Raw genomic sequence first — 14,604 nt, 5'->3', positions numbered from 1 at the left:
TAAGGGCTCTATTCAATCAGTATCACTGAATCGTTATAGATTACACGCTAGGAATGGCAAGGTCATTTCCGATTGAGCCGACATATGCAGCGTTTACCGTGAACACAGTCTCCGCTAACACGGGAACATTGCCTTTAACGTTCAATCACACTGTAAAGCTGAATTTCCACAATACCAATTGAATAGAGCCCTAATATGAGAATCACTGTTGTATCAGATCTGATGATTAACACAATGTGAGAAGGTCATTGCTATAGCACAGATTTGTATAATGGCATTATGTCAACAAAGTAGTAATGATGACATGAAGAATCTACAATACATTTGCTTTTAATAAAGGCATTTCATAGTCATACATAGGCCTATATCAACACAGTTTGAGGAACAGTCAGGAAAACCCACAGGTGTCCATTACTAATGACATCACAGTATAAAAGACATAAGTACTCACACCAGCAATAACAATACAGTAGATAGAAACTAACTAGCATCCATAACTTATCTAACACCTTGAGATAACAATTAAAGAATTTGGCATCAAGTAAGACGGATTGGCACTTGTTTCATTTTCTTGAGAAACAGAACAAGTTCAGCATATTAAACATCTCCTCTCCACTGCAGAAATTAGATCACTGAAATAAATATCATCCCCACTTTCATTATTTCGCATAAGCAGAGTCTTCCGAGTATAATTTTTGTTAAATTGACAGTCAGACCTTTTTAGGTCGTGTAATTAAATAGCCATTTAGCACAGAATAACGAGGAAGGATTTCCGAACACCAACAGCTAGCTAATTGTAGTTCATTCTGGCAATCCCTCAGAGACTTAAATCAAGGTTGGCAATCAAATTGGCTAACTGTGTGTCTAATGCATCAAGCAGAGGTCTAATTCTAAAAAGCAAGTCCATACTATGATGGCAAACCCATTTAAAGTGGCTATATACATTATACATCTGCAGGTTTTCTGCACTCCCAATAGAGGTGTTGGGCTTCCCCATAACAAACAGAGAAAAACACACATCATAGAGGACAGTGGGTATTCCTCCACTGTTAGAAATCAGGTGCTCAGATCTAAAATCACTGTATTCATTTGATACATGACTGCATGTATAAAGCATATATTTATCCATTATTTAGCTGACAGTAAGCCCTCCCACTGGCATCCCACAAAACAACACACCTGGGCACCATAAGCAGCCTAGTTAGTAAGAGATATATATGTACAGTGTATTCAACCAGGATAATTAACCTTGTGGTTGGTATAGAAGATAATCAGCAAGGAGGTCTGGCCTACAGTATTTAAAGCACTTCAAATCATAGCATAACTGAAAACACAGTCATGAGGAGAAAGTTAATTGAATCCATTTGAAATTTTTAATTATCTTTTTTAAATTTTTAAATTGCATATCTAACCCTTTGAGTGAGATAGCTTGCAGCACAGTTTTCATTTCTCAGGAGAATTATTCCTAGTTCAAATGTACATTGGGCTGTCTTTTTTAAATACAGATGTAAGATCTTAATTTGATAACTCTTTTGTTGCTGATAATTTTCCTGCACAGAAGGAAATGCAAACTTGTCGCGTATTTGAGTTTTAAAAAGGATTCTAAAGATTGTAATTTCCACTTTGAAATTTCAGACTTGATTTGCCCTAACGAAAAATTTATCAAAGCCCACAAAAATGTCCATTAATTATAATCCACATAATAATTCACATTTCCTGCTACTGGCTCAAATTAAAATCCTACATCTGTAGATGAGAAACTAGAAAAGACAATCAATTACAAAAATAGTTGGCAATCCCCAAAATACACAACTCACTTTTTGATTTAATTACTTTTTCATCATAAAAGCACTTAGGCTACATTTTGACCCTGCCTACTACAATGAAGTATTATAAAATCTACTGACAATATTTAGTTTTTTTAGTCATGCCGATGTAAGCCAAAGAAGGGATTGGTTACAACTCAGTGAGCACGCACCCATGTACAGCAGGCATAGCATGAGCATTGAGCACACACAAATCAATAATTTAATAGTATCGTAGCAAATTACCGATTTTCCACAATAACAAAATCCTCACAGTTAGAGCAAAATAAAGTTATATAAAGTATAAGCTTGGGGAAAAGCAATGGTATTCTAGAGAACTCTATTGTATAGTCTAGGTTCAAACATGACAGGGGATGTAACTCACAAAAACAATGGCTATTTTCTGTAAAATAGTAATGTTTGACATGATTAAATGACTCCATATCTCAAAGATGAATGTGTGTGGTGACCATTTAACCATCTGCAGAAACAACCTCTGCTTCTTTCCTCTGTCTCCTACTTGAAATTGCAATCAGATCAGATGTATTGTAATTCATTTTAAAGGACAGCAGAGCACATGCAGAGAGTAGAAGTCATGTCAAATAACTTTTATTGTAAATATTTTTTATTGTAAATGTTTTTCCTTTCTTGGTCCTCTGGCCTAGTCCACATAATAATGAAGTCAGCAAATTATAATATGGTCTTCCCTGTGGCTCAGTTGGTAGAGCATGGTGTTTGCAACGCCAGCCTGGTGTGTGCAACGCCAGGGTTGTGGGTTTGATTCCCATGGGGGGCCAGTACAAAAAAAGAAATACTTTTTTTTTTTTTAAATGCATGAAATGTATGTATTCACTACTGTAAGTCGCTCTGGATAAGAGTGTCTGCTAAATGACTAAAATGTAAATGTAAATATGTTTTTCAGGGTCAGAGGGCTGCTAATTATTCACTCTCCAGCAGGGAGCAGTACATAATTTACAAAGTCATAATGTTGTAAAAGTATGTGGACACCCCTTGAAATTAGTGGATTTGGCTATTTCAGCCACACCTGTTGTATAAAATCAAGCATACCGCCATGCAATCTCCATAGACAAACATTGGCAGTAGCATGGCCCATACTGAAGAGCTCAGTGACATTTCAGTGAACGCTACCTGCCCCAATCCATAGTGCCAACTGTAAAGATTGGTGGAGGAGGAATAATGGTCTGGGGCTGTTTTTTATTGTTTGGGCTAGGCCCCTTAGTTCCAGTCAAAGGAAATTGTAATGCTACAGTATACAATTACATTGTAGATGATTCTGCGCTTCCAAGTTTGCGGCAACAGTTTGGGGAAGGCCCTTTCCTGTTTCAGCATCACAATACCCACATGCACAAAGCGAGGTCCATACAGAAATGGTTTGTTGAGATCCGTGTGGAAGAACATGACTGGCCTGCACAGAGCCCTGACCTCAACCCCATCGAACAGCTTTGGGATGAATTGGAACGCCGGCTGCGAGCCAGGCCTAATTGCCCAACATCAGTGCCCAACCTCACTAATGACTGAATGGAAGCAAGTCCCAGCAGCAATGTTCCAACATCAAGTGGAATGCCTTACCAGAAGAGTGGAGGCTGTTATAGCAGCAAAGGGGGGACCAACTCCATTTTAATGGCCATGATTTTGGAAAGAGATGTTTGACGAGTAGGTGTCCACATACTTTTGGTCATGCAGTATACATCATACTGAAGAATATGTCTCATACAAATACAACATCTATGTATAAAATCATGTTCAACACCTTTCAATAATGTCACACTCTTTAAAATGTAATGCATACATCCCTCCCTCCCTCTCTCGCTCTCTCTTTCTGTCTATCTATCACTCTTGGTAAGGCTTGTGGGTGTTATGAAACTGAAGTACAAACTGCTAACATATCACTGCATTTACATATTCATGCCAAGCGCACGGGAAGCAGACGGTGACGTCTGATCTCTATTCTCCAGGTTTTGGACATTGTGGTCACATAACAGACTGGCCTTCCTTCCGGTAGTAGACTACTGTGGATCGCAACAACAATCAGGATCAAAGGATCATTTGCACATCAAGTTATAGTGGCGACATCAAAGACCCCATGATCCATAAAAGCATTGTAGTGCTGACTAAAAACTGAATCATAGAGACTCGCATCCTGTATTGTCTGAGTCACATGTAATTGCAGCCATGCGACATTCAACGTCGAGATCAAGAGAGTACAAAAAGTGAGTCCCTCAAATGAGCAGGTGTTTTTTGACCTGTGCCATATTCGATTGTCCACCACATGATCTACAAGTTGGGCTGTGCAGGGCTGCAGGCTCAGGGAACAGAAGGTTGAGGAGGTGACCAGCTAAGAGACAAACTGCTAGACCAGACCAGACATTGACAGTAAATTAACTGTTCCTTTCAGACAGTTCTATGTGAATACAGGGGACACCAAGTAAACATCTAACCCCAGTTATATATATTTTTTTCATGCACATTATCATTCATAGTCTCATTCTGTGTAAGTCAGAGTACTATTCTGTATCGCCAGGACAGACCTAGAGGCCATGGAGCAGCTTCCCCAGAGGGATCTCTCTCTCCCCCAGCAGAGTGTCTCTCTTCAGGCTGGTGCCCTTATTCACCACCTTGATCTTCACTGCTAGGTTCTTCACCTGCACTGAGGTCACAGAGTCAAAGAAGAAGTCCTCGTTGAATACAGGATTTCGGCTGTTCTTGATGATAGTGCTCCGCTGTTTCTGCAGCTTGCCAGGGTTGAGGTACAGTGACACGCAGCAGTTGATGCTCTTAATGTCGTACATCATGTCGTAGAGCTCTTCGGCAGCCAGAATGCGGATGCGCAGGCGGGCCGTGCCAGCATCGTAGTCGGCGCTGAGCCTCACCCTGCCGCCCTTGTGTAGGTTGACGGTGTGCTCCCGGTCCGACGGCCCACCGCCATGGAGTGAAGAGGAGTGGAGCCGCCGCAGCACGTTGGGACTGGGCTCGGTCGAGCTGCACTCGTCTGTGGACAAGGAGCTGTGGCGGGCAAACGTCCTCTTGGCTTTCACCACCTTGGCCTGTGTCTCGTGGGTGAAGACTTTGAGCAGCGAGGCAGAGCGGGAGAGAAGTGGGGAGTTGAAGGGAGAAGACTCAGCTGAGGAACAGGTGTCACTCTCCCCTCCACTAAAGTAGCGGTAAGGGTTGTGAGAGGCATTGAAGTCAGGGGGGTTGAGGTGGTTGCCCTCGCTGACGCTGCTCTTCCCCTTCCTCTGGGAGTTGGGAGAGGTCAGGGGGCTGGTCTGGTCACAGTGGAAAAGGGACTCCTTGCGGCGGGTGTGGGGGCTCTCCATCAAAGTGGCAAAACCATAGGAAGTCTGGGTCTTGGGGACGTAGGGCAGTGACATAGCGGTCTGAGACTGAGGGTCAGCGTTTGTGTCCCCTGCCACCACGTCATCAGCGCTCTCTATCTGGATAATGTGACGGTTGGCAGCCCTCAACAGGTTCTTGGTGTCCCCAGCCAGCTTGGCCACAAGACGCGGGCTGCGAGGGCTGCTGATTTTCTTACTGCCAATGGTCTGCTCAGAGGCCGAGGGCCGCAGCCCCTCCTTGGGCTTGACAACGTCCAGGGTCTCAGGCTCTGGGGGGCAGCAGACCAGCTTGGGGGGAATGAAGAAGTCAGGGATCTTATCAGGGGTGAGGACGTTGCTGTAGACTGGAGTATTGCCGTCCTTGTCCCCATTCTCCCCCCGCCGGAGAACAGTGGTCTCTACTGACCCACGGATCTTGTCCAGAACCCACATTATCCCACTAGGCTTCACCAGGTGGGATACAAGGGTGTTTCTCTGTCTGGAGGCAAAAGCACAAACATGGCAGCAGTTATGAAATACATGTATTAACACACTGAGTAAATAACATTGCAACTTTTGCTATATCTGTGTAAGAAATGGTTAACTGAATCTAAAAACGATGAAATCAATGAAATTGACCACAATGTGTCAAGTGTATACTTAAGCAATAAGGCCTGAGGGGGTGTGGTATATGGCCAATATACTACGGCTAAGGGCTGTTCTAAGGCACTACTGTGTGGTTCGAGCCCTGAATGCTTATTGGCTGAAAGCTGTGGTATATCAGACCGTATACCACGGGTAAGACAAAACATTTATTTTTACTGCTCTAATTATGTTGGTAACCAGTTTATAATAGCAATAAGGCACCTCTGGGTTTGTGATATATGGCCAATATACCACGGCTAAGGGGTGTGTCCTAGCACTCTGCGTTGTGTCGTACATAAGAACAGCCCTTAGCCGTGGTATATTGGCCATATATCACACACCCTCGTGCCTTATTGCTTAATTATAGAGGTGTTGAATAAAGAAATTATGTCGCAGCCTAAATAAGAGGTACAGTTGAAGTCGGACGTTTACATACACTTAGGTTGGAGTCATTAAAACTCGTTTTTCAACCACTCCACAAATTTCTTGTTAACAAACTATAGTTTTGGCAAGTCGGTTAGGACATGTACTTTGTGCATGACACAAGTCATTTTTCCAACAATTGTTTACAGACAGATTATTTCACATATAATTCACTGTATCACAATTCCAGTGGGTCAGAAGTTTACATACACTAAGTTGACTGTGCCTTTAAACAGCTTGGAAAATTCCAGAAAATTATGTCATGGCTTTAGAAGCTTCTGATAGGCTAATTGACATAATTTGAGTCAATTGGAGGTGTACCTGTGGATGTATTTCAAGACCTACCAACAAACTCAGTGCCTCTTTGCTTGACATCATGGGAAAATCAAAAGAAATCAGCCAAGACCTTTGACAAAGAATTGTAGCCCTCCACAAGTCTGGTTCATCCTTGGGAGCAATTTCCAAATGCCTGAAGGTACTACGTTCATCTGTACAAACTATAGTATGCAAGTATAAACACAATGGGACCACGCAGCCGTCATACCGCTCAGAAAGGAGACGCGTTCTGTCTCCTAGAGATGAATGTACTTTGGTGCGAAAAGTGCAAATCAATCCCAGAACAACAGCAAAGGACCTTGTGAAGATGCTGGAGGAAACAGGTACAAAAGTATCTATATCCACAGTAAAACGAGTCCTATATCGACATAACCTAAAGGCTGCTCAGCAAGGAAGAAGCCACTCCTCCAAAACCACCATAAAAAGCCAGACTACGGTTTGCAACTGCAAACGGGGACAAAGATCGTACCTTTTGGAGAAATGTCCTCTGGTCTGATGAAACAAAAATAGAACTGTTTAGCTATAGTGACCATCGTTATGTTTGAAGGAAAAAGGGGGAGGCTTGCAAGCCGAAGAAAACCATCCCAACCGTGAAGCACAGGGGTGGGCAGCATCTTGTTGTGGGGGTGCTTTGCTGATGGAGGGACTGGTGCACTTCACAAAACAGATGACATCATGAGGAAGGACAATTATGTGGATATATTGAAGCAACATCTCAAGACATGAGTCAGGAAGTTAAAGCTTGGTCTTCCATGTGGACAATGACCCCAAGTATAATTCCAAAGTTATGGCAAAATGGCTTAAGGACAACAAAGTCAAGGTATTGGAGTGGCCATCACAAAGCCCTGATCTCAATCCTATAGAAAATTTGTGGGCAGAACTGAAAAAGCGTGTGCGAGCAAGGAGGCTGCCAAACCTGACTCAGTTACACCAGCTCTGTCAAGAGGAATGGGCCAAAATTCACTCAACTTATTGCGGGAAGCTTGTGGAAGGCTACTCGAAACGTTTGACCCAAGTTAAACAATTTAAAGGCAATGCTACCAAATACTAATTGAGTGTATGTAAACTTCTGACTCACTGGGAATGTGATGATAGAAACAAAAGCTGAAATAAATCATTCTCTCTACTATTATTCTGACATTTCACATTCTTAAAATAAAGTGGTGATGCTAACTGACCTAAGACAGGGCATTTTTACTAGGATTAAATGTCAGGAATTGTGAAAAACTAAGTTTAAATGTATTTGGCTAAGGTGTATGGAAACTTCCGACTTCAACTGTATGTAAAGAATCAGGGATGCAAACTGGTGAAGGCCCAAAAAAGTGACACTTTTTTTGCACTGAAACATGGAAAAAAATCCCTGCTAGGGGGAAATGCAGGTTTTAACTAATTAAACAACAAAGAAAATGATCTACATGATCAGTCTCTCTGTGTAAAATAAAGTGGTTCATGTGAACCTAACTCACAGCTAAAAAATGTAAAGAAAGCAATCCAATGTTATTTGTTGCCTAGACTTCACTGCAAATGACACTCAAGTCTTGAGAAAAACACTATACACTAATATTGCAGTTATCCATGACAGCCTTCATAATAAAACGCTTGTGACCACACACATAAATATTGCACTTGGGGAAAAAAACATCTTAAAGTAGAATGAAACAAACAGGAATTCTATTTTTGCTCTATTATAGTGGCCACTATAGACATAGATCAAGTGCACAAGGCTACATGTGTGCAAAAATAATGTTCACTGAGTAAAAAATAATATAATCCAAACCTCACTCACACACACACGTTACTGTCAAGTTCAACACAACAAAAACAATATCTTCGGGCTACACTGCACATTATTACATTGTGGACATCTGTTCTACAATGTTCCAGCAAAAGTGAGAAAGAGGGAAAGTGTGTGGTGTTCCTTTGACCTCTATAGTGGCATCCAGCTTAACTTGTTGAGGTGTAGGGGGCAGTATTTTCACGGCCGGATGAAAAACGTACCCAAATTAAACTGGTTACTACTCTGGCCCAGAAACTAGAATATGCATATTACTAGTAGATTTGGATAGAAAACACTCTGAAGTTTCGAAAACTGTTTGAATGTTGTCTGTGAGTATAACAGAACTCATATGGCAGGCAAAAACCTGAGAAAAATCCAACCAGGAAGTGGAAAGTCTGAGAATTGTAGTTCTTCTTTTGATTCTCTATCAAAACTACAGTTTCTGTGGGGTCACGTTACACTTCCTAAGGCTTCCATTGGCTGTCAACAGCCTTCAGAAAGTTATTTCAGCATTCTCCTGTCACTGGGCAGATAATAGGAGCTCAGTCAATCAGTGGACTGCCTGTGGACAAAGGGATTGGATATGCGCGAGCCTGCGAGCGCGCCGTTCCTTCTTTTTCTTCTTGAATGAATATGCTATTGTCCGGATGGAATATTATCGCAATTTTACGTTAAAAATACCATAAAGATTGATTTTAAACAGCGTTTGACATGCTTCTAAGTACGGTAATGGAACATTTTGACTTTTCGTCTCTGGTACCGCGCTCGCCTTTGGATAGTGCTCTGAACGCATGAACAAAACGGAGGTATTTGGACATAAATATGGATTATTTCAAACAAAAACAACATTTCTTGTGGAAGTAGCAGTCCTGGGAGTGCATTCTGACGAAGATCAGCAAAGGTAAGAGAATATTTCTAATACTAATTCTGAGTTTAGGTGGCCCCGAACTTGGCGGGTGTCTGTATAGCTTGCTGTGATGGCGAGCTATGTACTCAGAATATTGAAAAATGTGCTTTCTCCGTAAAGCTATTTTAAAATCTGACACAGCGGTTGCATCCAGGAGTAGTGTACCTATAATTCTTTAAAAAATTGTTATATATTTTGTCAACGTTTATGATGAGTATTTTTGTAAATTGATGTGCACATTCACCGGAAGTTTTGGTGGGAATACATTTTCTGAACATCACGCACCAATGTAAAATGCTGTTTTTGGATATAAATATGAACTTTATCGAACAAAACATACATGTATTGTGTAACATAATGTCCTAGGAGTGTCACCTGATGAAGATCGTCAAAGGTTAGTGCTTCATTTAGCTGTGTTTTGGGTTTTATTGACACATGTCCTTGCTTGGAAAATGGCTGTGTGATTATTTTTGTCTATGTACTCTCCTAACATAATCTAATGTTTTGCTTTCCCTGTAAAGCCTTTTTGAAATCGGACAATGTGGTTACATCAAGGAGAAGTGTATCTTTAAAATTGTGTAAAATAGTTGTATGTTTGAGAAAGTTGAATTATGAAATGTTGTTGTTTTGAATTTGCCGCCCTGATATTTCACTGGCTGTGTCCCGCGTCCCACGTAGCCCTGAGAAGTTAAACCAGGCCCAGCTCCAGCTACACTTGCTTAACAAGCAACGCCTCATTTTCACCTAATTCTCTCATTCTGAAAATTAACCACATGCTGTATAGGGAAAACATTAGTTAACAGATAGTAGTTAGTTCGTTAGCTAGTTAACATTTCACACAGATTTCCAGGGTCCAGTAAGCAACTAACGCGTTATAACTTGAGAAACGGTGTTGTGCCGAAAATCCCCCCCCCCTTCGTGTGAACGCGCACGCACTCAATTCTTCATTGCTGCGACTTGCTTGCTAGTTGAGATTTCTGATCACGTTTGGCTACGTTTAATTTTATTTTTTATGTCGATTTGATCGCAAGGGAGGCGCAAGTAATGTCTGCAGTTTTCGGTTTGGCTATTTGTTTCAAGTGTATTAGTCTATAAATAAATCTCTTTGCCAAAATTCGTCATCTCTCCATGTCTTATTCAACTAGTAGTTGTTCTGAAAAGTTTATTGTTTCCCTAAATTGTACCCCCCCCCTTCTAATTTCCATAATGTTGTGGCTAGAGTCAAATACTTTCTGTGGCACACATCAGAGTCAAATATTTTCTATAGAACAGGCAGCGGGAGATTTTCGGCACAACAACGGCAAGGTGTCGTATACCAGTTAATACTATAGAGAATTGTTAATAAGCACATTGAAATCCACTTTAACAGTCATGGTATTCTATTGTATTCTATTGTATTCAGTTAAGTTACATTTAACTGACATGTTGTGCATATTAACTAAGATATGGAAGATACGGACAAAATTATAGGCTAAAGCAGGTCTGGTCTGTGATGAATTTGCACAAGCTTGAATTTATAATAACTCTGCCTTTATAGAGAATCAAGACGGATCTCCTTAGATTTTAGCAAAACGTGGTGTACTGGAAGAAAGTCAATGTATTATTTCAAAAGTAAATAATGTTGTAGTTTGCATTAGCCTATGCCTACCTTAACGCGGAAATAAAGTGCAACAAGTGAAAATTCGAAGTTTGTATGCTCTCGGTGCCGAAATATATTTCATTATGCGCTCTTGAGTGAGACAAATATTACATTTTAGATACCGGTTGAGTTCAGCTTAATAAACTTACTGAAGACGTGGAGGCTTCTTTGTCGACTTGATTCTTCCGTAACAGGTGTTTTCTCCCGCCTCCTCTGGATCGCGCACTGTTTGCAGAACTATATAGTCTCCTCCGCACCCTAGAGATGGACTTGCGCTAGATGGGATAATATGATGCTTTTTATACACTCTCCCGGGCGATGTTGGGTGCCGACCAATAAGAGAAAATGATGAGATCCTCAAGAGAGCCAGTCACATTCACTGAAGCTCATGAATTAGTCAGAAGATACACTCTTACAGGACGTGTTTACATTATATATGTGAAGGAATCAACAGGCTTTGAGCGCACACAAGCTTAGACATGAGTATAAACTTATTAAGTTGTTCTTGTTGTGTTTAGATCGCATCATGCGGCAAGCGGCATCAATAATTGACCAGGTGATCATCCCTCATGAGTAATTACCCTATTTAGTTAGTGTGAAGTGTGTCCATTCATTTATTTGATAGGGACAAATACAATTAAAACAACAACAATCTATATCAGATACACTGCAACATCAAATAGTTTGCACCAATTTCCAGCATCAGTCAAAACCATATAGCCTTTAAAATACAAATATGATATACCGGCGGAAAAGAGAAGGAACAAAATACAGCAAAATGACAAAATGGTTAACATGTGGCTCCCATCTTACAGTTTTTTCGATCCGTTTTACACTTTCTGTATAATGCAGACATTTCCAGTGATCTAGAGTTCCAGACATTGGGCACGTGCTGTTTTACATATTGGAACTCTCAATGGAACATGATTTGACATAACCAAATATGTTTAGACATTTATTGTGATATAGGCTACTGTATACCTGCAGCAGTAGAAAGTGAACTCAGTGGAGCATATCCCAGTGCAGCTGGCTGTATGATTTCATTTACAGATGTTTGGCCCTTCTTCAGGTTTAGATCAACTCATCTGTTTCCCTGGAAACCTTGCCTCAGCAACAAATAGATTTTATGTGTCTAAAAATGGGAGGAAGAAGACTCTTTAGAAAAGATCAGGTGGATGATGGCGAAGGCACATAGGCCCACAAATTGTTTTATCAAAGAATCTAGGTTTGAGCGCAGCACAATATCCTGACCAAAATGTCAGTGACTTGCTGCTACAGACACTTTTCATAAACATTTCAGTTTGACCTTTTCTATTGCATTTTTCACTTTGGCCACTCATTATAGTTGTCAGTTTATTTTCTGAAAAGGCCTCGCAACTGTCAGAGGTGCCACTCTGTGGCCCATGAATTGTGTTGTGAAATACAATGAACATTTCATCAGCATGTCATTTATTCTCCCAAAATATAACCATTGCTTCTATTCTTCCTTACCTGTTTGTGAGAGGTATAGCCAGACACAGAGACACCTATGGAAACCTACAGGCACCTCATTGCTCCTGGGGCAGACGATGCCCTTTATCTGTCCGACACCTAATTGAATTGGGTGCTGACACACAAACAGGAGGCCCTATAATAAATTAACAATTGGATTAGACTTTAATTGGAATTGTCAGTCTCTTTAACCATAACACACCTGACGCTTTAACAGAGACACTGAAGAGACCGAACTTAAGGCTGTAGGTAGGTAGGTAGACTGGCCTTATGACAAATACAGTCTTAACTCTGACACTTCATGACTCAACCTGTTCTGAAGAGGAAAACAAAATGTACACTCTAAAAGGAAAAGGTTCCTGGAGGATCCTTTAGGTGTTTTCATATTGAAACTGGGGGAACCCCACAGTTCTTCAAATACCCCCTTTGAATGGATCCTCAAAGAACCTTTTGTAGAACCTACTGGGGTTAATATTTTAACTACCCCCCCACATTATTATTATTATGATCTGCGTAACATACCAATACTAAGTATTATTATGAATAATAATAATAATAATAATAATAATATGCATAGAAATAACAATAACACAATATTTTAGTTGTCAGTGTTTATTATGATTTTAGTGGCAAAGCAGAATAAAAAAATCTAAATATGAGGTAAACTCCCAGCAGAGCCCCAAGTCCAATGGACATATCCTCTGGTGTGTTGATGTTAATGTGTTGATGTTCTCCGTATCCATAGCCAGAATGATTTATCAGTGCATGGTGATCAAATAGGTTTTCTGTTATATTCAGAGATGTAGGGAGGGTAAAGTCTGTGAATCAATTTTTTTTTAATTATACAGATGATTAACAAAACATGCACACAACAGTATTCATACCTTGTTTTTTGTGGTAAATGTGAATGAAAAAACTGTTTTGATAATGGTTTTCATACATATACCTTGTCCATAATGTAGAGGCCAATGGGATATTCATTGAAGAGGTAAGGAAGGAGGATGATAAATGTGATCTGCATAACATACCAATACCAATTGACATACTGTACCTTTGTATACCTCCTCGTCTGTATACCTGCAGAAAGACACAAAAATGAGTCATCTGCACCCAATACAGATAGCCTTCAACATATTCTCATAGCCTACATATTGTTACCGCTTTGTTGATTGATATCCATTGAATTGTGTCCATTTTCTGTCATAGGGTTATTTGCACAAATATGAAAAGATAGATGGTACAATCAGAAAACAATATCAATTTAGATCATACAAGGGACAAACCTTACCTTGCATTGAGGAGATCTTTACATTTTTCAGTTAAGTGCCTGCACCTGCTATCCTTTCAAATTCAAATCCACATTTTTCAGTTGGGCAGTCAGGTTCCTGCAAGAACCCCCACCAACTAAGGATTTTCCTCAATGAACCCCACCTCCTATGGGGTTCTTGGAAGAACCTTTTGGGGGCAGATTTCAGTGCCAAGAACCCTATGGTTCTTCAAAGAACTTTGAGGATCGTAGAAGAACCCCTGTTGAACCCCTCATTTTTTAGAGCATATAGCATGACAAACATCTTAGCTTTTGACTATCATTGTATGCTTTGCTGCAACCATGTCAAACCGTTACAGTCCACTGCCAGTGCCATTTGTTATGACATAACCCAGCTAATTTATTATGGATTGCAGAACTCTTATCCAGTCACTTGGTAAAACACAGTTTAAGGTCCTTGAGATGCTCACAGTCTTGTCTACAGCAATCTGAGACAGCAGTTAGCTCCACCAGTGCAGGGCTAGCAGGGCTGTCATATTAGCTACACTAGCTAGGTTTCCATACAAATGGCGACAGATTTTCATGCAAATATTCTATATCCGCATAAAAACAATATGCACAATTTCCCACCAGAGATGTTGCCATCAAATTGACTTGTTGCATAATAAAGGCTGTGCGTGATGACGTAGGGTACATAAAATACTGTATAATTTTGCGGTTAAATTACCAATACACGTTAAATGTTTTTTTTCCCAACTCAACTGATGGCTTTCTCACAAAAAGACTTGCCTTATATAGTGTGTGCCACTCTGGTATTATGCGCTCTAGCCAACAGCAGTCATAATGTATTTTCATCTGTAGCCTAAAAAACCGCATGTTTTCCCAACGAGTCGTAGTGGGAGGACCACGTAACATGTCATCGCGTGACTCCCAAGTTTATTTCGATATGATGATTATATATACATATTTGCGCATAACA

General features: G+C 40.5%; 1 protein-coding gene across 1 annotated transcript; it reads right to left on the bottom strand.

The window, feature by feature from the left end:
• Nucleotides 1-3,660: 3,660 nt before the first annotated feature.
• On the bottom strand, nucleotides 3,661-11,132 carry LOC115192593 (C2 calcium-dependent domain-containing protein 4C-like). The gene is made up of 2 exons (XM_029751270.1): nucleotides 11,017-11,132; nucleotides 3,661-5,639 (listed from the first exon to the last, which is right to left on the bottom strand). The coding sequence occupies exon 2, from the start codon at nucleotides 5,591-5,593 to the stop codon at nucleotides 4,355-4,357; it is 1,239 nt and encodes a 412-aa protein (XP_029607130.1). The 5' UTR covers nucleotides 5,594-5,639; nucleotides 11,017-11,132; the 3' UTR covers nucleotides 3,661-4,354.
• Between the last annotated feature and the right edge of the window lie 3,472 nt (nucleotides 11,133-14,604).

Source organism: Salmo trutta, chromosome 4 (assembly GCF_901001165.1).
Source record: "Salmo trutta chromosome 4, fSalTru1.1, whole genome shotgun sequence".
Lineage (NCBI taxonomy): Eukaryota > Metazoa > Chordata > Actinopteri > Salmoniformes > Salmonidae > Salmo > Salmo trutta.
The sequence above is the reverse complement of the archived record's forward strand: the minus strand, read 5'-3'. Positions and strand labels throughout refer to the sequence as shown.

Excerpts from the sequence above, each read along its gene's own strand:
- LOC115192593 (XM_029751270.1), bottom strand. The coding sequence starts at position 5,593 with ATGTGGGTTCTGGACAAGATCCGTGGGTCAGTAGAGACCACTGTTCTC.